Source organism: Cryptomeria japonica, chromosome 10 (assembly GCF_030272615.1).
Source record: "Cryptomeria japonica chromosome 10, Sugi_1.0, whole genome shotgun sequence".
NCBI lineage: Eukaryota > Viridiplantae > Streptophyta > Pinopsida > Cupressales > Cupressaceae > Cryptomeria > Cryptomeria japonica.
In genome coordinates this window covers 857,075,931-857,103,282 of record NC_081414.1, presented here as the reverse complement: position 1 = coordinate 857,103,282, position 27,352 = coordinate 857,075,931, and the positions used below count along the sequence as shown (strand labels likewise).

At 39.1% G+C, this 27,352-nt stretch overlaps 1 protein-coding gene across 5 annotated transcripts in view; it reads right to left on the bottom strand.

Annotated features, from left to right (window-relative positions):
- Positions 1 to 1,196: 1,196 nt before the first annotated feature.
- LOC131065177 (phosphate transporter PHO1 homolog 10) overlaps positions 1,197 to 27,352 on the bottom strand; it is a 313,132-nt gene continuing 286,976 nt past the window's right edge. For all 5 annotated transcript variants that reach the window (XM_057999616.2, XM_057999617.2, XM_057999619.2 and 2 more), the window contains 2 exons: positions 2,032 to 2,168; positions 1,197 to 1,922 (listed from right to left, as the gene is read on the bottom strand). In XM_057999616.2, coding sequence (XP_057855599.2) covers positions 1,826 to 1,922; positions 2,032 to 2,168 — 234 coding nt within the window. In that variant the 3' untranslated portion in view covers positions 1,197 to 1,825. The remainder of the gene's footprint in view (positions 1,923 to 2,031; positions 2,169 to 27,352) is intronic.

Below are 27,352 nucleotides of genomic sequence, written 5' to 3'. Positions count from 1 at the left end.
TCTAAATTAAAAACTAAAATAGAATAAAAATTGCAAAGTCAAAATTTAAAAAATCTGAATGTTCATAAAAATATAAAATAAAATAAATAATTAACAATAATATTAGTGTATAATAAACTTATCAAATCAATAAACAATTAAATAAAATTTAAATACAAATGAATATGTATAAAAAATATAAATAATATCAAACAATATTGATACTAATAAAAAATAAATTGGCTATCACTAAAAATACAAATAAATAAAATACTGATAGAAAAACAATATGAATACATATTAGAAATATGACATACTTAACATAGATATATTTTTATATAATCAAAATAATAAATATCATATATATATATAATTTAAATTTTAAAAATATAGTTAAAATGGATGTGTGTACGGTAAATTCAAAGGTAAATTCAGGGACAAATGAAATAGAAGCCAGTTGCTATGTTAAAATCACTATGGTGAAAACCAAAAGTAAATATACCTTTTTTCTAGAGGAGAGTAAGAGTAAAGAAATACGTATATAGATTCAAAATATAATGAATTAATATTTGCACATGCTCCTTTTGCTATATTCCGATGTAACTTTTTCCTATAAAAAATCTTCGCAAACCATTTTGCAGGATGCAATGGAGTCATGCCATCCTGTTGATTATATTACAGATATTGCAAATGGCAATGAGGTTCTTTGTAAACTTACTTCCTTTTCCTTCACCATGTAGCAGTGCTAGGTGGTTATGGAGAGGGAAGAGTGTTTGGTGGAGAGAGAGTATGAAACATGCGAAAGTCTAATATCTCGTAAAGCGAGAAGGGGAGAAATTGAAAAGTAAATCACAAGGACCCAAAATAAAGGGAAACAAAACAGTAGAACAGTGACTGAAACAATTGATCATCGGAAAGCAAAATAAAATCAGAGGGATAAAGAAAGCAAAATCGTCTTGCACTCTTATTACAAAACGTAGACCGTTGATCTGAGGTTGTCCATCTCAAATAAAAAAATACCTACGACATAATTAGTTAACATGCTTATCTAATTACCTCCAACAAATAGTACTTTATATCTAATGAATTCTATAATCTTTTATATTTTTATTTTACTAAGTAGACAAAATATGACAATATATTGAAGCTACCAGAAACAAACACTAGAGTTATATTTTATGCCTATTCACATCATTGTCAATTAGCACTTAAAAGCATACTCATAAACAGTTTCTTCTTTATTTTTTCAATTAAAAAAGAAATAATTATTTCTTATAGGCGTTGATTACACTAAAAGGATTGGATTTCAACCATGAGGTAGCCATCAAGTGGGTCACCAACACCGATAGAGGATACTTTACTCTTAAAAATATGTCATCTGTTGGCCTAGCTTAAAAAATGTTGGTAGGATTTGGAAGGTTAATAGAATCTCACATAATCATCCATACACAAGATACCTTTTCAGCCCTGTCAAATCATATTACAGAGGTCGTTAATCTGCCTGCTTCAGGGCTGTTGACCTGGTCTACTCAGCTTCGTAAGAGGTCAAAACGTTAACGAGAGATATAATCCAAACCATATCACCAAGCGAACTCCATGTGAAATTTGTGTGAACTTCTGATTGACATTTAAGGCTACTCTTTGTGAAACTATATTTGTAAATTGTAGGATGTGAAAATGTCCCAAGGGCCAAGATAGAGTAGGATGCGACTCATGAAGTCTCCTTTACTTTTATCATGCACTTTGAAGTTTGCAACATTTCCTCTCCAGATGTTTATTCTCATCACAACGAGACTTTCATTTTGTAGCTCTTCTTCAATATCCTATTCTGAATTCACCCACAATTTTAGTGGTTGTCTTCACCATCTCCATATTGGAAGGGAAGCGGAACAGATTTGAATGCTCTGTATTTCCCAACATTGTTGAGGTGTTCATTTTCTAACCTGCTCAAGAGACGAGGAAAAATACGCATTTCATTATTAAATGTCCAAAGTCAAAAGCTATGTCATCTAGCACAGAATGTTTAAGTAAATAGAAGACATGATTGCAGACCTGAAGAAATTCCATATCCCACGACGGACAATCTCTAAACAGGCAAAAATAGTAACTGTGACTTTGTAGTGTAAACCTGGTATCTGAAATCTCAGAACAGATTGCATCCAAGCAAACCTCAAGAACACATTTACAATCTGAAGATTCCAAAGTTAGTCATCCGCTATAACTTGAGTTGTAAAAATCATAGCTGCTATGTTACTAATCCCAAAGTCAATGTTCAAATACAAAACTTTCTTCAAGCAATCAAATGAAGTCTAGAATGAAATATCTACCTAGTTGAAGAAAATTACAGTTTAAAAAATAACAGCCAAAACATATTACAATTAAGGCTTGTAAATTGTAATATCAATTTACATGCCTTCCAACTTCAGCCGATCTAAACTAGGATTATAAGTAAATTCTCAACTAAACCCCACCAATTGTTTAGTTCAATAGCTTAGTATAAAGCTAACATTTAGCAAAACTCATGATTGTTTTTCTTCATTTTAAGCTGGTAACACTCAGGCTCAAACTCTATGTCATATTTCTTACATTTGTCCAGATTACAACATTTCGCCACCCCTAGAAAGAGTTTATGCGAAGGTTGCATCTAACGTACACGCAATCTGGCCAACTTGGGGAATTTTCGAAATCACAGACAACAACAGGGATTTAATACCCTTCCTGCCTGTGAGCAATTAAAGCTCATGCTGTCACCAATGCGTACTTATGACAGATTAGAAAGTCTGATTTGATCATACGCCTTTAGTTGTATCAAAACCTTGGGAGCCCTCAAAGAAGCATAGGAATTTTTCTACTTTTATGACCACCATTAAACAGAACTTGGGATTAAATTAATAAGTTGTCGCGTGAGGCTTTGGAAGGTAACAGTTTTCCTCGTTACAAAAATTGCCCAGCAGTGCTTGTATATGCTTTATAGATCCCTTGCATTGTCTTCTTTGTGATTCTTTTTAACCTGAAAGTTTTAATGTTTTGAGCAAAACCAAATAATTTGTAATTTAAATATCACAATGCCTTAGTGGCTAACCAACGAAAACATAGCTGGACACAGAGTATCAAGCGTTAAGGAACTCCAAAAACCGGAAAAATCTTAAGCTCGTCTTGGACGAACCTAAATGAAAAGGGCCAAATAAAATTATGATGTTGGTCGTCAAGATAAAATAACTATAAGAGAACAGATAAGAATACTCAGTATGCCAAATTATTTGTAACCTCGAAGAGAAATATATTGTGGCTTTTGAAATCTCATTATTGAAGCTATTGAAGCTATTGCTATGGTTTGTCTCATTAGTTATCTCAAAAGAATTGGGCAAATGGAGGAAGGCAGATGGCCTAGAGTGGTTTTCAATGACACCTTGTGCAAAAGAAAGAAGACTTGGATGCAACAAAACATCAAATGGTTGAGTAAATGGAATATCTACCTAAATTCGTGCTCCACAAATAGTAAAGAGATAAAGGCTTTTGTTATGGATAAGTTTCACAAGTGGGCTTGGGGTAATGAGTTAGTGAGAAAGAAGAAATATTATATCACGGAGTTCAATCCTGCTTATGATCATCATCAAAAAGCTTATATAAGGGCTAATATTTTGTGGAAAGCTAAGTGTATTGTTGCTCAATTAAGAACTAACTCTCATCAGCTCCGTAGTGAAACTGGTCATTGGAAAAGACCAAAAGAAACTTGGGAGGAAAGAATGTGTATTTTTTGCACATCTGGGAAAGTTGAAACCGAAAAACACTTCATTTTAGAGTGTGACGCCTTCAAAGATGTTAGGGACAAGTATAATAAATTATTGACTGAGGGATCTTGGTATGATTTTTTCAGCGAAGATTTTGTCGAGAGGTTGGGGCCACTTGTCAACATTTTACACAGAAAGCAGGCAGATTTGCAGAAATCGGTTAGATCTGATGTGCTGTCCCGTAGACTTTGTTAAGTCTCGTGGACATTAAAATAAATTTCTTTCTTTCTTTCTTATCGTTTCTTCCACACTTGAAACAAGGAGATGTGCTTATGGGCTCTCACTTGGAGGAAAGGTCTACTATTTTTGTTTGCTAATCATGCATAAAGGTATTAGATTTGCAGATTGGGAATTTCAGATATCTATGTAAAGTGATTTTTTTCCAATATTTGTAATTAATACTCATAGTTGCGAATTCTCTATGAAGAGCTCTCTCATTGGTTCCGTATTCATTATTAAGTATGTATAATTATAATATCGATCTTTAACAGAACCCTGGCCCAGCCTGGACGGATCTAGACTGAGTATCAATCTCAATTTAGATCTATAGCTTCAACCAGGTCTTGCCCCGGGCCAGCAGATTTGTCCTGAGTGCATTGAGACAAACCAAGTGGACCCAGGGAGAACATACCAAGTTCAAAAAGGAAATTAAAAAAAATTAAAGAAAATTAAGTCACTAAAAACACACAAAACAAAAGCATAATTACATTTCTACCTTTCATACTTCACGTCGCATTATTCAAGGCTGCTGCAAGTTTTCTGTGTTGAATCATCATGCTCTCACAATTCCTACACTACATCTCATTCATCACATCGCATTATTCAAGGCTGAAGTTTTCTTTGTTGTTTCATCATGCTCTCACAATCCCTACACTTAATATCTCTTCATAAATTAGCCTTATAGATGCATCTAAAATCCAAATTCAAAAAAAACTTACCAACTCCCTCCTATTCGTTGTTATGAGCTGACCTAGAACATGTTTGTGTTGATTTGTGTGTTTGGTTGGATTTAAAGAAATTCATTCACTCATTTGAGATCATCTGTGAATGTAAAAAAGAGCATCCAAGTAAAAGAGCTTAAAAGAAGAATCTCTTTTTCTATTGCCTATTTCTGACATAATCACAAGCACCATTGCATGGCTTTCTTATGGTCTTTGAATCTTTGCTCAAAGACATAAAGTCAGTCCAATAAGGGAGTTCAGGATAGTTTTGCATACCTCGCACCTAAGGAAGTTGAGAGAACAATGGAAGATGTTCAAGCAAACAAAGCAGTGGCAAGTAATGATCAATGCAAGGAACAATTAAAACATGATGTTCTACAAACCATGGATACTTGTGAAAAGCATCATCAAGGAATTGAGAAGGAAAATGTAGCGGATGGCATAGGTGACTTGAAATATTATCATACACTTGATGCCTCACAGTCCCAAGAACAAGAACAAGGAAGTGGTTCCAACACACTACAAGAGGAAGCAACCTTTGATGAAGGTTCAAATGAGCATTTACTACTTAATCAAGAGGATGACATCTTTGTGATGCAGGAGCATCCTTGGTTCTTCGCAATCTTGCATCAACCAAAAATATATGCTTTATGTTTTGTTTCTTGTTCACTTCTATGTTTCAGTTTCTGTGATTCACTTCGGACCCTTCCGAGTTGCTCATTTTCTGTGCGGAGATGGATTTAGTTTGTAGACATGTTCTTGTACATTGATCTTGGATTTCAGCTCGTTTGGATCTCTTTCTAGCAAGATTTCGCTTCTGGATTGTTTGGCAATTCTTAGTTTCCGGACCAGTTTGAACCTTAGCGGCTAGATGATGTTTCCTTACCTTGCGGAGCTGATTGGCACTTCATACGATGTTCCCATACGCTTGGTTGACCTTCCTTTTGGTCCATGTTTCATTTTATTTCTTTTCCGAAGGATTTTCTTCATGCTTAGGGCTGACCTATTTGCACATTACACTTTCCTGCCTTGGGGATTGTAATCTTTCTTTGGCCGACCCGGATGTGTTCCGGATGCTATTTAGTGATGTATTAGATCCTAGATGAGTAGCTAGTGTACAGTTGATGATGATCGGATAGAAAAAGATTGAATTTGGATATCTCTTTGGTTCCGGTTGGAATGTGTATTTTGTAATCAGGGCTATTAGCCTGTTTGTAGCCCGGATGTTGCCGACCAGTTGTATTTGAATTCATGATATAATTAAAGCCCGATCTGGCATTCTCTCTATTTTGTGTTGTTGTTTCCGGTATGTTAATCTTGCTGCAAGGTTTGGACTGTTCTCTTTGAGGACCCTCCTGCCGTGGCTGTGTCAGTTGGTATTAGAGCCAAGGTTCTTTGTCCGGGAAGATGGTATTCTGCTGAAACTTGTTGTAGGGTGGTAGATTGTGGATCCGACCTGCAACTGCAGAGGACTTGTTTAAATGACACGAAGAGGAAACGTTGGAGGTGGAGCGTAAAGAGATGCAAATCTGGCGGTAATGGATATGTTGAGACAGATTGCAACACGATTGGAAGCTGTTGAAACGGCCCAGAGAAGAGATCTACATATTGATGATGTGAGTGATGATGAACAAGAAAAGAATGCTGAACCGGAAGATAGAGGTCAACCGAAACTCGAGCAAGGAGATGAAAGGTTATTGAGAGCCCTAACTCACGTGAGTAAAAAACCGCATTTTAATCCACTGGAATACAGTAGTAAGTTGGATTCAGATGAATTGATAGATTGGATCATGGAGATGGAGAAATATTTCAATTTTGAAAAAAAAAGTGAAGACAAGAAGGTGAACTATGCTTGCACAAAGTTGAAAGGACATGCATTCGCTGTGGTGGGAACATTTGCAAACGGATAGACAGAGAAGAGGCAAGGAGAAAATTAAATCTTGGGATAGGATGGTGAGTAAGTTGAAAGCGAAGTTCTTACCTGCAGATTATCAAGTGAATTTGTTCTGGAAGTTGCAAAACCTTAGGTAGAAGGAGTCTAGTGTGAGCGAGTATACCGAAGAGTTCTACAAGTTGAACATCAGATCCAGACATACCGAGGATGAGGTTGAGCAGATTGCAAGGTATACAATGGATTGTAGACGTCTATACAGGAGGAGATTAGTTTAATCAAGTTACAGAGTGTGGAAGAGGCTTATCAATATGCTTTGAAGACTGAGGAAAAGTTGAACAAAAGACATGAGCAGAGACAGAGAGGAAGAGGAGGAAGATTTCAAAGAGGCAAAACATTTACCGGAAGTGGAAGTTATTGTGCAGAGCAGAACAAAGACAAGGAAGAAGGCAAAGATGATAATTCACACTGAAGAGATGATAGGAACTTTTACCGGAATGGAGGACAAAGTGGCTACCGGAATGAGGGTTATAAGAGAGATGAAAAGAAGTTTGGAGGAACTTGTTTTAAGTGTGGAGAACTAGGACACCGAGCTTTTGAATGTAAACAAGGTAATTCGAATAGAAGGACAAAGAACAATGGAAGAACTGCTTTTGCTGAGGAGGAGCCTACCAGATCCCTGAATAAACCTGAAGATGGAGAAGCCTTGATGATAAGGTGAACCCTATGTCAGAATGAATTAGACCAAGAACCGTTGCAGAGGAAGAATTTGTTTCGGACAAGGTGTAAGGTTGAAGGTAAGTGTTGCAAAGTCATAATTGACAGTGGTAGTTCAGATAATCTAGCCTTAGAAGAGATGGTGAACAAGTTGAAGTTGTAGAGGTTAAAACACCCTAAACCCTACCAGATAGCATGGATTTGGGATGATTCTAAGGTATTGGTGAATGAACAATGTTTGGTAAAATTTAAGATTGGATCCTACCATGATGAAGTTCTATGTGATATTATGCCTATGGGCGTATGCCATATCCTATTACAAAGACCTTGGCAGTATGATAGACAAGCATTGCATGATGGAAGGGAGAACATAAATACTATTGTTGCAAATGGGATGAAAGAACCCTTGTTGCCTTTGGAGGAGATTCAGAAGAGTGAGATTTGTACAAATGTTAGAATTTGTTTGGTTGATGGACAAAAATTTCTGGATGCTTTGAGTGAAAATATGTGCTATGCTTTAATCCCTAAGAAGTCTAAATTGAAACCACCAGAGGAGATAAAGAAGTTGCTGACAAAATATGAAGACATAATTTCAGACAGCATACTTGATAGATTGCCACCTATAAGAAGTATCATTCATTGTATGGATTTGATTCCCAGAGCTAGTTTGCCTAATAAAGCTGCACACTGCATGTCACCAACAGAGAATGAAGAATTGAATAGACAAGTAAAGGAGTTGTTGAGGAAAGGTTTGATCATAGAAAGCTTGAGCCCTTGTGTGGTACCTATTGTGTTAGCACCTAAGAAGGATGGAGAGTGGAGAATGTGTACTGACTCTAGAGCCATAAATCGGATCATAGTGAAGTACAGGTTTCCTTTGCCTAGGATGGATGACATAATGGGCTGTTTGAGTGGAGTCAGATATTTTACAAAGATTTGAAGAGTAGATATCATCAAATCAAGATCAGAGAAGGAGATGAGTGGAAGACTGCATTCAAGACAAATGAAGGACTATATGAGTGGTTGGTGATGCTTTTTGGACTGACTAATCCATTGAGTACTTTCATGAGGTTGATGAATGAGGTATTGAAGAAGTTCTTGGGTAAGTTTGTGATTGTGTATTTGGACAACATTTTGATTTTCAGTTAGACAAAAAAGGAGCATTTGTTGCATTTGAGACAAGTTTTGTAGAGGTTGAGAGAAGAGAAATTGTTGATAAACCTTAAGAAGTGTAGTTTCATGAAGGAAGAACTAGTATATTTGGGATTTGTGATATTTGCGAATGGATTGAAGATGGATCCTAAGAAAGTAAGAGCAATTTTTGAATGGCCTACATCGGAAAACATTGGAGAGGTAAGATCATTTCATAGATTGGCTAGTTTCTACTGGAAGTTCATTAGAAATTTCAATTCAGTTTGTAGCCCTCTAATTGAGACAATGAGAGGAGACCAGAAGGATTTTAGATGGACATCTGGAGCAAACAAAAGTTTTGAGTTGTTGAAGCAGAAGATGATTGAACAACCTGTGTTAGCCCTACCGGATTTCAGTAAAGTATTTCAAGTAGACTATGATGCAAGTGCGAATGCAATTGGAGCAATGTTAAGTCAGGAGGGAAGACTAGTAGCTTATTTCAGTGAAAAGTTGAATGATGCAAGGAGAAGATATTCAATGTATGAGCAGGAGTTCTATGCAATAATTCAAGCCTTGAAGAAATGGAGGCATTATTTGTTGCCTAAGGAGCTTGTGTTGTATACATATCATCAAGCATTGTAGTATCTGAATAATAAAGGTAAGTTGAACTAGAGGCACATGAGATGGATTGAGTTCATGCAGAGCTATACTTTTGTTCTGAAACATAGGAGTGGAAAGTCAACAAGTTGTTGATGCTTTGAGTAGGAGAAGAAATTTGTTGACCGAAATGAGAATTGAAGTGTTGGGGTTTGATGAGTTGAAGACATTGTATACGGAAGACCCTAATTTTGCTGAAACTTGGAAAGCTTGTAAAGAGCCTGTTGTGATGGACCGAAGCAAATGCTTGGATTATTTCATCTTGTTGGCATTGTGTTGTCATTGATGTCAACCGATATGGGATACCTGTATGAGAGATGTATGTGCAACACTGTCATGAAGGAGTACAGGATGAGATATCTTTGATATCACCTTGTGTTGCAAAACGCTGGTAAAGTAAGGAAGAGAATGCCATTCAGAGGAATGATCACTGGAGTCATCAGTACACAAGTTAGTGTTTGAATTGTGTGGATGAAAAGGTAAGGTTACCGGTATCGGTATAGTGTATCACCAGTAAGGAGAGTATGTCAATTGATAAGTGAAGTGTTGACATTGCGCAGGGTGCTTGAGCTGTTGTTTGTGATGAAGAGGAAGAATGTTACCTAAATCACATCAACACAGGAGGAGAAGGATGAATAGGTCATCGGTATGCTGTATGGTTGCAGAACAACTGAACTCCCACCGGATAAAGATGCAATCATCATGAGAAGCAAATGACTAACAGTGTTTGAAGGCTCACACCGGATCTACCGGTGAATCAAAGGAATGCCTCGAGTGCATGAATTCAGGGATATGCACTGGACTGACTGAGAAGGCATGTTGAGATGCCGATATAGATGAAGAGTAATGAGTTTGTCACTTTGACAAACTGGTTGAGATATGGTTCGAGCGGATCAAGAAGAATGCAAGGTTGAGCAAATGTAGATAGAGGAAAATGACCGATTGAGTAGTCCACCGTAAGAGAAGCAGAGTGCAAGGTTGATGACAGACCGGTTTGAGGGTTTAACCGGTAGGGTTAGTATGCCGGTAGATTAACCCGGTAATGGAATTGGTCGATGATCCAATCTATATTGACATAGTTGTTCAAGCAGAGGAGGATGCCGACATGGAAGCCATGTAGAGATGAGGTGGCAAGCATGCAGAGGTCGGTGGAGTGCCATGTAGAGATAGTTGCCTCTACAGGTGTGCACTTAATATGGATCCAGTGATTTGTGGATCGGATTAGAAGAGTGTGGCTCGAGGAAGAATGAGCGACAGAGACAAATCAAGGAGTTGGTGGCGCCTGGATCAAAGCAAGAAAATCAGTTTGTGAGAAGACCTCGAGAAGGAAATAGCAGAGGTATTAATGGCGGTTTGACAGATGCAGGTCGAGATAAAGGGCCATGTTCTATATATTTGGAAAACATGTATTGGAAGGGGTGACAATGGCAGAACTGTATAATTGGTTGTCTGGTAGATCAAATCGAAAAGATCTGATTGTATTTGGTTTGCCTTGAGGTAAGTGAGGAAACCCTAACCGCCCAAAGTTTGAATTGGTTTTCGGTGGGAAAACCAGTCTATAAATATGCAAGCCAAAATCAGAGATGGTTGTCGCTAGATGAGAGAGTAGTGCTGCTGAATAGAAGAATAGAGTGTTGTTGCGAAGTGATTGAGTGTCACTTCTGCATATGAGAGAAAATCAGTCAAGTGCTCAACGAGTATCTGAGAAGAGACTGAGAGTGAGGGAGAATTAGGTTGAAGTGTTCAACCTGTAGCAGTGCAGAACCGGTAGTATCCATACCGAAAGAGGAGAAGTGAAGAAAGCTGCAGAGAGGGCAGACATAGAACTGACAGAGTATAGTACTGGTAAAGAGCAGCGTAGTGAGGAGGAGATCCAGTAGAGCAAAACAGAGGAGAGGTGAACCGGTAGAGTTTACCGGCAAGCAAAGAAACAGATGAGAGTAGCAGAAAGGGTGGTGTACCAGTGTAGCAGAGAAGGTGTCTCATCGGCAGAGTGAGGTATATGAGATGGTTACAAGACTCACTTGTAAGAGTATGATTAATTTTGTATTTTGAGGTTATCATTGAGATCACTGAGTTGTAGCTCCGTGCAGGGGTTGTAGCCCATAAACAATTGAGGGTTGGTGGTTGGTGCCCTAAATCAGGGGTTGTAGCCCTAAACATTGTAATAGAATTGATTGTGAGGGTGGATTGGAGCAATAGACTCCAACAACATTGCTCACCGAGGTTTTTCCCATCTTGGGTTTTCCTTGTACATATTGGTGTTGTGTGATGTCTCCTTGTGTGATTGCATTTGTGTTGGTCTCCCCACTAACCTGTAAGTTTGTTCTGAGTTAGATCTAATAACCGGTATGTTCACATAGAATAGTTAAAGGGAAAAGTTTGAGAACCACTGATTCACCCCCCTCTCAGTGGTGCATTGTGTCTAACAATTGGTATCAGAGCCTAGGTTCCCAGTCAGACGAGCTTTCTCCAGATTGGGTAGATTCTGGCTTAAGGACACAATGGTTTGTTTAGTATCAATCCCTGCTCTTGTGTTTGATGGTTCAAACTATTCTATTTGGAGTTGTAGAATGGAAGTCTACCTATCCTCTCTAGGGTTTGATGTATGGATGTCGATTATTAATGGTCTCCCTAGGAATGTCAGTCCTCCCACCGGATTTGAAGAAGAAAGAAGATGCTTGTGCAATGAAGAAGCCATGAAGGCTATATTTAGAGGGCTCAACGGTGATGTCTCCTCACAGGTGGACAGATGTAAATCAGCAAAAAGCTTATGGGATAGACTAAGGAAGCTCTATGGAAATGAACCCTGCACGACTGGATCAATTTGTGAGAGTGAGAAGAACAATGCAGCAGACACATGCACTAATGACTGAGGCAGATCTGCTAGCAGCTGCAGCAATGATGATGAAGGAACCCACCTCTTCATGGCTCAAGAATTTGAAGATGAGGAGCACACATCTAAAAGTGATAGGGCAAATAGATCCCACCGGCAGAATGTGTTTGGCAGTGATAGTGAAGGAGAAGAAGAAGAGGAAGCAGAAATGGATCTTGAAGGAGAACTTGTAAATGCTCTTGAGGAGCTCAGTAGAGTAAGAAATGAATACAAGTTATTCAAGAATGCTACAATGGTGGAGCAAAACCGGTTGATAAAATGCCTTGAAGAATCTGAGAAAAGCATCTCAAAGTTGAAGTCCCACAAGGAAGACATCAAGGAGTGCCGGTGTGAAGATTTAGCATCTAGGCTAGAAGTTAAAAATGAAGAATATCAACAGCTGCTTGGAGAAATGGAGGTTCTTCGAAATGACCTTGAGAAATGTCAGGATGAGCTCAAGGTAAGAATTCGGTTTGATGGCAATAGTGATGCCTTGGACAAAATGTTGAAGAAACAAAAGCATGCCAAGGACACTGAAGGATTAGGAAGTGGTGTCGGTGAATGCTCCACCAGCGAGAATGTCCCCCACAATGACATTCTGTTTGTCTCCTCAAATGGAGAAAACAAAGGCCAAACCTTCACAGTGAGAAATGTTCCTCGGAAGAAGGTTGATCTAAATACAATCGGTGAAGACTTGCAGACAAGAATGAAGACCGATGCTGCAAGGAGGAACAATGCAGATCCCAAAGGTAAAGGGAAGATGGAAGAAGACAGCTTCACCGGAAGCAGGAACATGAGAAGTCAGCAAAGAAGACCTCCTATTGGCAGAGGACAAAGAAATGCTACCACCCACAGGGCAAAGCAAGTGTGGGAGAAGAAGAGATCAGATGGAAGAGCGGCCCAGAAAGGACAACCAAGGATCCATTCTCAAAGAAGGAGAAGTGGAGATGCTAAACCAATAAGATCTCCCCATATATGGCAAAATAAATTTGTAAGTCATATGCCATCCTTCTCCGGTTATTGCTTTGCATGTAATGCTTATGGCCATAGGCTAGAAGAATGTAGAAAGAGATCCAGAAGGAATAATCTAGGATCCCATAGACATCATGCATATGAGCAAAATGCATCAAGGAATAGATAAATGCATGTCTCCTCTCCCGGTTATGCTAGAAAGAACCCATTTGTTGTTCCTAATAATTTGAATGTTGTATGTTATAACTGCAATGGATCTGGCCATAGAGAGTTTGATTGTAGGAAGAGGAACCTACAGTCACAAGGAGGCCAGTATAACAACTATGCTCTGCAGAAAGGTGGATACAGAGCATATGGAAGTCGGAGACATGCATGGAACCAAAGGAGAAATGTCCCTACAGGAGCAAGAGGTCCACCAGTTTTAGGTGCTAGACACAGCAACATGACCAAGAGAAGATGGTCAAACCAGTATGTTAAGAGATTCCCCAATCATGAAGTTGGGATGAATGTTGCATGCTAGTATAGCACTGCTTTTGTGTGTGATGTAGAATCTAGAAATGAAAGGACCAATCAGCAAAAGAAGGAAAGACCTGCTCTCAAGAATGAAAATGGGAAGAAGAATAAGACTAAGCAGGTATGGAGGAAGAAGATCATGGACCGGCATTGCGCATTCAATGCATAGGTGATATCTCCTAAGGCTCAGAGGAGATGCAGGACTTCAGGGGGAGTAGCACATTGAATTTATCAGTCATCCCCTCAGTGAAGGACACATGGAAGAACAAACTATTGCCGGTATGAAGGAAGAAAATGAGATAACAAGTGTGTGTAGAGGCTGCCTTGACTACACACCTATAGGTGAATGCTGGATCACTGCTGTTGTGTCAATATATGATGAAATAACAATTGAAATCAAATACAGAGTGATGCAAAATGTCAAGAGTTACAAGATGATGCTCCAGTAGTGATAGTGGATCAGTACAGAGAACCGGTATGTGCAGGATATTACCGGCATGAATGCTAACAGGTACTTGCAGGTTATGTAAGACAATGAGGTTGGAAATCATTGCAAAACCCCCGGTAGCATAGAATGTGAAGTTATGTCTCAGGTGGTGTCAATGAAGACCTGAATGACATATGTTGGCCCGGTGGTTGATCATGCAAGCATGCATGCTTTTGGGCTAATCGGTTTAATTTATGGCATAGTGATGTCATTATATGGCATTGTGTGGATTCAGGATCATGTCATAGGTTGTGGTGGATATGATGGAGCTAAAGATCATCAGATGATCACTTATGCACAGCTAAACCGATATATGGTGAAGATGATTAGAGCCCCGGTATTGTACTTGATCAGAGATAAGGACTTGAGATGTATGACTTTGGGGGAGTTCAAGTGGTTATAATGCAAGGCTGACATACTTGAACTTGAAACTGTAAGTGCATTGATTGCCCAAACTACAGATGATGGAAATTACAGTAGGAATACCCAAGAGAATTTCATGGTTGAGTATCTACTTGTCATTTGGCTGGTTGTATTCATAGTACAATCACATTTGATTCTAAAGAAATTTGGGATCAAACGGGAAGTGATGTATTTGGACCGGCAAGTGAGTAGTATTCACTGACACATCCCTCTGCAATTGAGTATTTTAACAAATGGTATAAAATTTGCATGCTCAATTGGTGTCAGTTGATGGTTGAGTCCCCCATCTCAAGTGCTGTGACTTGAGAAGATGTAATAATTTGTAACAAATGGTATCAAAGGAGGAGAAACATCCGGTAAAGAAAAAAAAAGGGGGAGAAAGAATTTTGTCAGTGCCTGAGAAATGCGAGGAATGATACCCTGACAATGCCCTTTGCCATTGCTATCAAAGGGGGAGAAGGATTCTGTAGTATACAACATACTACATATGTTGAGAATCTATGGATTATAGAAAAGGGGAGAAAGATTATGTAGTATGCCGAATACTACATGTGTTGACATCAATGCCAAAGGGGGAGATTGTTGGCATTATGTTGTCGTTGATGTCAACCGGTATGGGATGACTACCGGTATGAGAGATGTATGTGCAACACTGTCATGAAGGAGTACAGGATGAGATATCTTTGATATCACCTTGTGTTGCAGAACGTCGGCAAGTTAAGGAAGAGAATGTCATTCAGAGGAATGATCACTGGAGTCATCGGTACACAAGTTAGTGCATGACTTGTGTGGATGAAATGGTAAGGTTACCGGTATAAGTACAGTGTATCAACAGTAAGGAGAGGATGCCAATTGTTAAGTGAAGTGTTGACATTGGGCAGGGTGCTTGAGCTATTGTTTGTGATGAAGAGGCAAAATGTTACCTAAATCACATCAACAAGAAGGACAAGGATTAACAAGTCATTGGTTTGTTGTATGGTTGCAGAAGAGCTGAACTCCCACCGAATAAAGGTGCAGTCATCATGAGAAGCAAACGACTGATAATGTTTGAAGGCTCACAATGGATCTACCGGTGAATCAAAGGAATGCCTCGAGTGCATGAATTCAGGGATATGCACTGGACTGACTGAGAAGGCATGTTGAGATGCCGGTACAGATGAAGAGTAATGAGTTTGTCACTTTGACAAACTGGTTGAGATATGGTCCGAGTGGATCAAGAAGAATGCGAGGATGAGCAAATGCAGATAGAGGAAAATGACCGATTGAGTAGTCCACTGGAAGAGAAGCGGAGTGCAAGGTTGATGATAGATCGGTTTGAGGGTTTAACCGGCAGGGTTAGTGTGTCAGTAGATGATTCCGGTAATGAAATTGATTGGTGATCCAATCCATACTGACATAGTTGTTCAAGCAGAGGAGGATGCCGACATGGAAGACATGTAGAGATGAGGTGGCAAGCATGCAAAGGTCGGTGGAGTGTCGTGCAGAGATAGTTGCCTCTATAGGTGTGCACATCATATGGATCCAATGATTTGTGGATCGGATCAAAAGAGTGTGGCTCGAGGAAGAATGAGCGACAGAGACAAATCAGGGAGTTGGTGTTGCCTGGATCAAAGCAAGAAAATTAGTTTGTGAGAAGACCTCGAGAAGGAAACAGCAGAGGTATTAATGGCAGTTTGATAGATGTAGGTCGAGATAAAGGGCCGTGTTCTCTATATTTGGAAAACGTGTATTGAAGGCATGACAATGGCAGAAATGTACAGTTGGTTGTCTGGTAGATCAGATCGGACAAGATCTGATTGGATTTGGTTTGCCTTGAGGAAAGTGAGGAAACCCTAATCGCCCAAAGTTTGAATTGGTTTTCGGCAGGAAAACTAGTCTATAAATATGCAAGCCAAAATCAGAGATGGTTGCCGCTGGATGAGAGAGTAGTGTTGCTGAATAGAAGAATAGAGTGCTATTGCGAAGTGATTGAGTGTCACTTCTGAATATGAGAGTGAATCAATCAAGTGCTAAATGAGTATCTGAGAAGAGACTGAGAATGAGAGAGAATTAGGTTGAAGTGTTCAACTTGTAGCAGTGTAGAACCGGTAGTGTCCATACCGGCAGAGCAGAAGTGAAGGAAGTTGCAGAGAGGGAAGACATAGAACCGACAAAGTATAGTACTGATAAAGAGCGGAGCGGTGAGGAGGAGATCTAGTAGAGAAAAACAAAGGAGAGGTGAACCGGTAGAGTTTACCAGCAAGCAAAGCAGCAGATGAGAGCAGCAGAAAGGGTGGTGTATCGGTGTAGCAGAGAAGGTGTCTCACCAGCAGAGTGCGGTATATGAGATGGTTACTGTTGATGTGTATTTTGTACACGACCAAATGCAGAATAAAATACCTAGAGGTATCTTATCCTCTCTTGAGTAAAGTCTCCGAATGCTGAAGATATCGCAAAAAGGATCAATCGAAAGGACTTCAAGGTTCTGCTTTGTAGGATCTCTACTTGCGGATAAGCACTAGTGGTTGTTGTGTTTATTGTTTTTTCAAGGGGCCTTACGTACTTTCAAAGAAAGCTTGTTTGTGCCACTACCTTCCAAATGAGGAAACAGGATTCTCCTAATACTAACAGATTTTCAAAAATGATCAAAAGATAAAGGTTTCGAGGAAGAGATACTTAAACTAATCCTAAGAGCGACTTAATGAGGACTAGACTTGATAAGATTTTACCAATTTCAGCATTGCCAAAGGATTACAACTCCACTGGAATTGGTGCGATCTTCTAAGGGGATTCAACGATTTTCAAATCACCAAGGAGATAGATACTATTAGGGAGATACATATCAATACTTCTAATGATGATTGAACTCTTAATCAATCTTAATGTTTCCAATTGACCACACAAGGCGTTCTTACAATTAGTAAGAAGCTAGTGGTTTGGAATGTGAGTCTTATTGAAGATCAGGCACAACATTCGTTCTTCAAACTTAAAATTTAAATGCTATCTCTACTAAGAGTGATTCAAGAAGATAAACAACCATGAAAGTAGCCACAAGGATTGCAACAAAACACCATAACTTCAATATTTCATTGATCTCATAGCCAAATAAACAACAATTGTTCAACTTTCTCTCTTCACTACTCAATTCTTTGCTACTAACAAAATTAAACTTGCTTCTCTCCAACTTTCTAACTTTTCTAACCCCCTTAAAAATGAAATGAGTGAGGGCTTATATAGCATCCTCAAATACAATGAACAACCCGGATCAAAAGAAGATCGATGGCTGAGATTTTGACACCTAAACCCTAATTAGGGTTTGTTACAAAAAAGTCCCCATTTAGATAAACATTATTAATCCATAGCCAATAAAAATAGGCAAAAATAACGAGGAGACATAGATCAATAGGAATTAAGCTGCCACATCATCTTATAACAACTTTTCATCTAGAACTTTATTCCCTTTCCTATGCTCTTTTCTAGCATATTCAATGAATCTGGACACAATTCCCTCAATCTCAGCAATGGGAATCTCAGGAATATTCTTCATTCATTCTTCCAAGTGAAGGACTTGATCAAAAGCAGTGAGAAGAGTCATCTCCCACCCAGGCTCAAGTTCTTTGGTCTTCTCAATCAGGAACATAGTAGCATACATTTGATCTCGCTGCCTTTCTGTAACGATGTTCTCTTCCTTGCAAAAGATGACCTTGATTCTGTCTTCCAACTCCTGGATGTCCACATCTATCTCGATCTCAATCCGTCTGTCAAGGATGGTACACAACACCTCAAACACCTTGTCTTGAATTGGATGGATGGTGCCTTCAACTTGGCTGCATCTGGTGTTGATGTCTTCAAAAAGAACTTCCTTCATCTGGAGCAGAGCTGACCATTGCAGGAGGCTATGGGTTCCTCCATCCATTATATTTTCTTGTGCTAGAATCCGTCTTGGTGTCTCTCTTATCACTTGCAAGACTGGGATGATAACGTCTCTAGTGTGAGTGAATGCATCTACAGTTATCATTAGATTATGGATAATCTCAAGGACCTGGATAGCTCGATGAATTGTCTTCATCATTCTTGTTGCAAATTCAATGGCTACCTTGTAAGATTCATCAATCCAAGAACTCAGGAGTTGGACTAGGCTCTTCACCCTCTCTGCCTCACTTATTGATTCAAGAGGAAGTGCATGTAAAGGAGATATTGCTGGATCCTGTCGTCTCAAAGGCTGGTTAAGATGGCTAAAATAATTCCTCCAAGCACTGACCTCTCTTTCGAGCTTCTTATTCCTTTCCACTTCTTCTTTGAGTTTGTCTTTGAGTGCTTTCAGTGAATCAGTTGCTTCTTCCATAGCCTGCTCGGAGGTAAGTGGACCAAGATCAAATGTTTCAAGATCATATTCTTCTGCTAGAATCTCATCCTCATACTTGTCCACCACTGGTGTAGCTATCTGCACTTTTCTGGATCCTGTCTCATCTCTAATTACCTTTGACATATTTGTGGCCTTCCTCTTTTCTATTACTTCATGAGAATTTCCTATAAGGCTTTCCAAGTCAAATACATGTTCTTCCTCTTCAACCACAACTACCCTTGTCACCCTCTCTTTTAGCCAATCCGGAATGGTAGATCTCCTTTCCCTCACTTGTATTTCTTTAGGCAGAGGTCTATCTTCCCTACAAGGAGATGTTGCTTCATCATCATTCTTTTCTTCTTGTTGCTCATTAGCACCAACTTGGGGAGATTGACTTGATGAACACTGAGGTGTCTGTCCTTTTCCTTGTTTATCATTCTGTACCATGGATTCCATAGACTCATCAATTTCATACACTATCTGCCTCTGATCTTCTCCTTGACTTGCTTCCTTTTCATGCCTAGAAGATGTGCTTGGTGGACGATCAGGATTCACTTTCTGCTTCTTGGAAGGCTCTCTCTTCTCAGGTCCTTCTTTCCTCTTCGAACCTTTTGAATGAGAAGTATTCTCACTCACACTTGCCTCTCCTTCTTCTGGTCTTGTTTCCAAGGTGCATGTCATGGATACATTTTGCTCCTTCAACTTTTGATGTTGTATGTCCACCCATCTGCGAGTGCAAGATAAAACGGGAGCCATCAAAGCTCTTAGGTCTGAAACCTCTGGCTCATTCCAATCTATCTTCACTTCTTTATCTTCCTTCTCATAAGATGATTGGAGGTATCTATCCCTGTCCTGGGCTTGATCGGCTACTCTATAAATTTTGCATTTCCTGATGAGATCTAAGGGTAACCTGGAATGCATCTTTTTTTTGACCTCTACATCATCTTGGACATTCATCCAAAAGTCTTCCACTTGAAACTCATGTTTGTACTTGTTCCCGACTGTCTCTTCTATATGACCATGAGGATCAATATTCTCCCTTGAGGCAAAGGATGTGAATGAATATAGAGATAATTCCTTCTCCGCATCCTCCGCGGCCTGAGTATTAGGACACACTTCAACTGAGTTCCCTAGTAAGATGGGTACGGGAATTCCATTTCCATGCTTGTGTCTTGATGCCTTTGCATAAGCTGCCAACTGCCTAGTCACCTCAAGTAGTATTATCCTGTCTGTAGGATATCTCGGCAACATGTAGGGAGGTGAAGGACATCCATGAACTCTGATGTATGTGAATTTTGGAAACTGAATGAACCATGCACCATGCTTCTTTACGAGCTCCTGTGCATCTAGAGACAGTTGATTGTGAATCCCTCCTTGCAATGTTCTGGTGATATACATCGTGAAGGTGTCATTGACTAGCTTGTAGTCACTTCTTGGCGGATGATGTAGTTGAACATAAGAATCACAGACTCTTATTTCTCCGGGTCCTCTTCCAACAACTCCTCTGTGAGGTAGTCCTACATACTCAAAACCTCTGATCAAGGCATATATAACATATGAACTCATGTGAAATGACTTGGTAGGCTTTAGTCTTCTCAACTGCGCGTCCAGGCTGTTGCTAATGATTCTAGCCCAATTGAGCATTCCCTTTCCTTGGACGATCAGTTGTATGAAGAAGAACATCCACTTATCGAAGAAGAAAGCTTGAGAGGCACCCGTGACCCGATTGAGCAAGGTTATCAAGTCCTTGAATTCTTCCTGAAAGTCGATTCTGTGCGGTGTATTGGTGTAAAGCGGAAAATCGCGATCGAACCCTAGTTGCTCTCCCCTCTTCCAACTCCAAGGAGAGAGAAGGGAGGTTACTAGGGTTGATGGTTTTCACTTAGGGGAGAGACTTTACATTCAAAAGAGGGGTTGAAACCCACAAGATCCAATCCCACACAATGCAAGATTGGATGCTAAATGAGTTTCAAGGGTTAAGACAACAAGGCTACCCTCTTTTGTAAAGAATGTTGATAAGAGAATTAAGCTAGGAATGCATAGAAAGTGACAAAGATTTGTTTATAAACTGAGATAGGGATATAGGATGAAGCTGCGGACCTGGAATTAGCAGTAAAATGTCGATACGGCGCTGTCCTGCAAATTTGAGCAAAAGTTGTCGGGACGATGGTGCCCGGCGCCACGGTCCTCCGAAAAATCCGCAAAACGAAGGGGGATTTGTTCGTCTCTGCACAAGGATTCCAGATCTTCAATTTCAGCCGCGTACCTGCAACCTACACACAGAAAAGCGAAGACGATTGGGGGGTTAGGGATTAGGGGTTTGCCTTTAGGTCAAACCCCGGTTTTGGAATTAACCAAGAAATGAGAAATGCTATAAGTGTAAATGTATGTAATGTAAAACAAGTACTAATACCTTGTTGTAAGGATGTTTGTATCCTTATGTGCGAAGGTATAGATGTTGTTGTATGTTCTATGTTGTAGTAGTATGTGGCATGTAGTAAGTGATCTCCTCTTCAATGGTTGAATCCTTGTCTTGAATGCAACACTTAGCCTTGAATGGAGACTTGAAATGATCAATTACTTGAAGGAATGCTTGAATGCTTGAATGCTTGAGTATAGTTTCCACGCTTGTACACATATGTCCTTTTTACCCAAATGGGAGAGGAAAATGTAGTTTATATACTTGTCAATTAGGGTTAATAGACTGATTTTCCCGACCTTAGGCCGACCAGGAAAGTTAATTTCCAAATTGCAAACAAAAAGACCCGAGACCCCATAGGAGACCGGGCCCAAAATAGGCCCAGGAACCAGGGCGCTGGGCGCCCTGGTCCTGAAGGACCAGGGCACTAGGCGCTCTGGTCCCACCTCTCGGGACAGCAGGGTGCAAAGGAGGTTCAGGCCAGGGTGCTAGAAAATGCAGTTTTTGATGTCAAAAACAGGTTTCGGGGTCTCCATTCAGGTTGCGTGTTGCGTCGCCATCGTGAAGACCGAAATGCAGTCGAAATTGCAAGTGTCGCAATTTTAGGACGCTACATTTAGCCCCCACTTTAGCGGGAGTATGTATGCTCATACTTCCGGTAAAGTACAAGGAAACAACATTGAAAGACTTTCACCACGTCAAGGAGGCAAGATACACCAAGCCCCCAGTGGACTAAGGATCTTACGACTTCGATTGACAAAGTAAAAGGGAAGATCACGAGGGAGAACCATGACTGTCAGTAGTAAGGTTCCCTCACTATGAGTCATGCAAAAGAAATACCAAAAATTTTCAAGGCAAAGCTAAGTTCACCAAGAAATTTTCAAGTATCCTGAAGGGATAGACGGGGTGTATGCCCCCCTACGTTAAAGCGATCGCACACGCCTCAACGGGGGTGATTGTTTTAACGTAGTGATACACATAAGAAATGAGAAAGGAAAGGAGCACGTTATCACAAAGATTTAGCCCCCAAGTGTGAGATAAACCCAAGGATAGTAGACACAAAACACAAAGCACGAGGTGACTTCGCTTTCCTCGGGGTCAGTATGCTGTATGATAAGTCATGTATATATATCATATGTATGTATGCATAATTGTTCTTCATTCCCCAATCAAGGAAGGTCACCTAGAAGAAGGGAACACGTGTCTTTTGAGTCAACATGAGAGAGACCAAAAGAGATCTCAATGCTTTGCATCGTCCTCAAGTAGACAATACTAAGGACAACAAATAGAAGAATGAGAATAACATATAGAAGAAGTAACAAAAGAGAGGAGGAGAGAATCTGCTATGCTAATGTAACTAGTCTAGCACGTCATCTACCCCCCAATCTTGCTGATCAATGTTTCGGGAAGGCAGGGAACACGCTAGAGGAAGAACATCCAACACAGCAGATGGAGCTATCACAAGATCCAAACAAGGGCTATGTTCATGTCCCGAGCCACGTTGTTCTTGTCTAGGAGCTAGGATAAGAGCTAGGATAAGTGCTTTAGAAAATTCGTTAGATAAATGGTTATCAACATCAACAAGTTCATATTCACTGTCAGAAGCAAGAGAAGTAACATGTTCATCATGAATAACATTTTCGTCTATAGCATCATCAAGATTTATAAAAATAGGATCTTTAACTCGCACAGGATCAAGACCATCATGCATCTTATGTTTAGGAGATTTTGGAGAAAATTGAATAATGCTTGTTGAAGGTGTTTTTGGAGATTGCAAAGTTTGAGAAGCAGCTGCTTGAGCTCTAAGACGACGCTTTCGTCGACGTTCACGTGCAGAACGATTTCGTCTAGTCTTAGTAGGAAGTGGAGAAGATTGAGGAGGAGGAATGTTCTCATCCCTATCACTTGGGTGTTTAGGTTGTGGTCTCTTAGGCTGGATAATAGGAGGAGAGGAAGGTCTCTTCTCTCTATAAAAGGAAGGAGGAGGAACTGCTCCATATAAAGGAGGAATTTTTGGTTTAGGAAGAAGACCAAGTCCATCGTGACGAGGAGGTATAGGCCTACTTTTAGAAGATTTATTAGGCATAGACATAGTCACATCCATAGGAACGGGTTGGGAATCTTCTTGAGGAAAGACATTAGTTTTATCTTTCAAAGGAAGAACTTCCTTCTCAAGAATGATAGGAATATCAAGTTTAGGTGTTCTAGGTTCACTTAAAGATAGGATCATATCTGTTTTCCATTTTTGATAAGATTTGAAAAGATGATCACTTCGCGGAGGAAGAGATTGGAATTGTTTAGGCCAAAAGTAATCAATAGGAACACTAGAGGTTCTTTCAGCTGGTTTAAAGAGACTATGATTGACAGTAACAACTTCACCATTATGGGGAAATTTCAAACACTTATGTATAGGAGAAGCAATAGCTTTCATGGAAGATAGCCAAGGATAGCCAAGCTTCACACGAAATTGTTCGGATGAAGGAATAATAGCAAAGTTTACATCAAGGGATTTGTTATGGACCTCAATAGGCAATGTAATAGAACCAATTGCAGGAGAAGAAAATGCATCAAATAGTTTCACAATCACATCTGTTTTGTCATAGATCACTTGATTCAATTGCAAAGTAAAAAGAAATTCTTCAGTAATAACATTAACCATGCACGAAGGATCAATAAGCACTCCACGGCAAAGTGTATTCTTGACTTTTGCAACTATGTATAAAGGACCATCAGGTGCCCTGATAGTTTCACTAGAATCAAATGTGATGGAAGGTTCTTTAGGGTTTTCTTGCTGCTCTACAAAGTTAATCACATTCGGAGTCATAGACACAAGACCATCAGATGAGAGAGAGGAATCATTAGCCTCAATCGCATTAGAGGTATGAGAAGGTAATGGATTAGTAAAAATCTGAAGATTTTGGTTAGGAGGAGCTACAGATGTGTTGCCTTTATCATTCACTCCAGAAACAGAGATAGTATTATTATCAATCAAATCTTGAATTTTACCCTTTAAAGAAAAACATTTTTCAGTATCATGCCCAGGCTGACGATGAAATTGACAAAAAGATTTGTTATCAAAATAAGGTGAAGTAATCTTTGCAGGATCAATTTGCCTTATAGGAGGAAGAGTAAGCACATTTTGTTCCAATAACTTATTCATAATACTATGCAATGATTCATTCAAAGGAGTATACTTTCTTTCTTTCTTGAAAAACTTAGAAATAGGAGGCACACCTGATGCTGCATTCACATTGTTGTTGATGATGTTTTCATTGAATTTGATAGAATCTCTGTTCGGTTTAAACTTCCCAAATGGTTGTTGACTACTATCACCCTTATCACTCGGAGCCATAGGATGTGATTGTTCCATTTGACTCACAATCAGTTGATAATTGTGAAGAGTTGCACACAACTGTTGGAAAGAAGTAAACTCAGAAAACAGAAGTTTGTCTCGAATATCTTTTTGTAAATTAGAAATAAAGATTCTTTGAATATCATTGTCAGGCACTGGAAAAGAAATTTGAGCATACAAATGTTTATATCTACCAATGAAATCAGTCACTTTTTCTTTAACACCTTGTTTACAATGCATTAAATCAATCAAAGTAACTTTAGGACTTATATTGTTTTGAAATTGTTGAATGAAAGCATTTGCAAGTTGTTCGAAAGAAGTAATAGAATAAGAAGGCAACGAGCAATACCATTGTAGGGCTTTGTCTCTTAATGTTCTAGTAAACAGTTTTGCAAGCAACCTTTGGTCGTAAGCAAAATCAGTACATATTGTTTGAAAAGTCTTAACATGTGTTAGAGGATCACCTTTACCATTATAAAGCTCCAAATGCGGGATTTCAACATGTTTAAGAGGGATAGCTCGAATAATGTCAAGAGAAAGTGGGCTCGCAACATCAAATGTGGGCACACTAAACTTAGATTGATTCATAGAGGCAATTTGTTGCTGTAAAGATGAGACAGTTTGTGCAAGATTGTTAATGGTCGCTTCAGTCGAAGAATTCATATTAGATGTGTTAGATTGAGATGGAGGTGTTATGTTATTGAAAGAAGGTAGAGAGTAAGGTGGTGGGACTCTATGATAATTAGTCATAGGAGATGATTGGACAGGAGGAACACTACAAGGAGGAATGGAATGGTTAAATGAATTGCCCCCTTGCGTCATATTCATTTGTGGAGATGTAATAGGAACACTCATTGAAGGAATGAATGAAGAAGTCGGATTAAATGAAGGAAGAGGGTTAATTGAAGAAGGGGGATTGCCCCCATGACTGGTAATCATAGGCAGAATGTCTTGTATAGAAGTAGTCATTATGTTTGATGTAAAGGTAGGTATGCTAGCAATAGAAGTTGTCAAGGGAATAGAATGATTAACTTGTGTAGGAGGTTGTGTATAACCTAAAGTTTCAGCACAACTCTTTATAGGCATCACATTTGAATCCACAATGTGTGCAATACCACGCAAGATATCAATTCCATTCTTATCACTTTGAAGCATGCGTTTTAGACCCTCAATTAAAGGAAGAGCTTGACTATCGGGATATTCATGAGACATCCATTGGTGAAAATCGTCAAATTGATTATCCAATTTCGAAAGTTGTTCTATAGAAACCTCATGGAGAGCTTCTTCATCATTAGGAGGATTAGAGGAATTTCCCATGTCCTCGTTAAAAAGACTATTCAAATTAGGTTCCATCTCCTCGGTAATTAAACCTCGGAAAGACTTAATTTTACGGCTTCGTCTAACGGGAATAGTGTAAGTAGGGCTTATTGTTGTAAAACTCATGCACTAGAAAGAGAGAGAAGATTTTGAATTTAGAGGTAGCAATTTTCAGTGAAATCAGCCAATCTTCTAGATTTAAGCTGTTAAATGCAATCACGACAGTCTCCCGAAATTTCGGAAAAAATGTCCGGGACCGTGGCGCTCGGAGTGCACACGGTCCTTGCAACTTTTTTCGAAATTTGCAGGGATGAAAGGTATGATGATTTTAAAGCTAATCTGAAAAAATTGAGTGATTTTACGATCTGTAGGTAGGCCAAATTAAAGTTGCAATCTCAAAATTGAACCCTACCAAGATTGTCGAAAAATGCAAAATTTGAATTTTGAAAAAGAGAGGGAAACTGAAATTTTGAATTTTATGATTTTAGAGGGAATGTCAAAAGCAATGCAAGTTTTGAAATTTAAAAATTGACTCAATTTCACGCAAAATTCAATTTTGAAAGCGGAAATCAAAGTTGTTGTAATTAAGCACTTAATTTCAAAAGTCACAAATTGCAAGAATTTGAATAAAGCACTGGAATTTTGAATGAATGCAAACACACTTTTCAGATTTAGGATAGTAAGAACACAATTTTGACACAAAATTTCAATTTCGATGATTTTTGAATGATTAGAAGCCTTAAACCAAGCAATCACAAGACCAACTTTGACTGTAATTTTGAAAGTGTTATAATTGATAAAATCAGCCAAAATTCTAGATTTTAGCAGGAAAATACAGTAAAATCTAGCTCCCGAAATTTCGGAAAAAATGTCGGGGACGATGGCACTCGGAGTGCACACGGTCCTCGCAACTTTTTTCCAAATTTTCAGGGATGAAAGATATTGTGATTTTATGCCGGAATCCAAAGTTACAGCCGATTTGGAGATGTTTTTATCAGTGAAATTGTCGGACAAAGGTTGAATCAAGAGGGTTTCAAAAATTAGGGTTTTGACACTTAACCACTTAATTTTCAAAATTAAAGCACAAATATGAATTGATAATTTGTAATAGAAGGGCAGATCTGAAACAAGCATTAACAATTAAATATTTCACAAGTTCAATTACTAAAAAGAAATTTTAGGGTTTTTATGCAATCAACCTCTAAAATTTTGCAAAAGATCAAACATGGAAATGTAATCAAGGAATCAATTTTCAGATCTAATCATGAATAATCAGAAAGGATGTTCACGTTGGGTTCACCAAAATGTAAAGCGGAAAATCGCGATCGAACCCTAGTTGCTCTCCCCTCTTCCAACTCCAAGGAGAGAGAAGGGAGGTTACTAGGGTTGATGGTTTTCACTTAGGGGAGAGACTTTACATTCAAAAGAGGGGTTGAAACCTACAAGATCCAATCCCACACAATGCAAGATTGGATGCTAAATGAGTTTCAAGGGTTAAGACAACAAGGCTACCCTCTTTTGTAAAGAATGTTGATAAGAGAATTAAGCTAGGAATGCATAGAA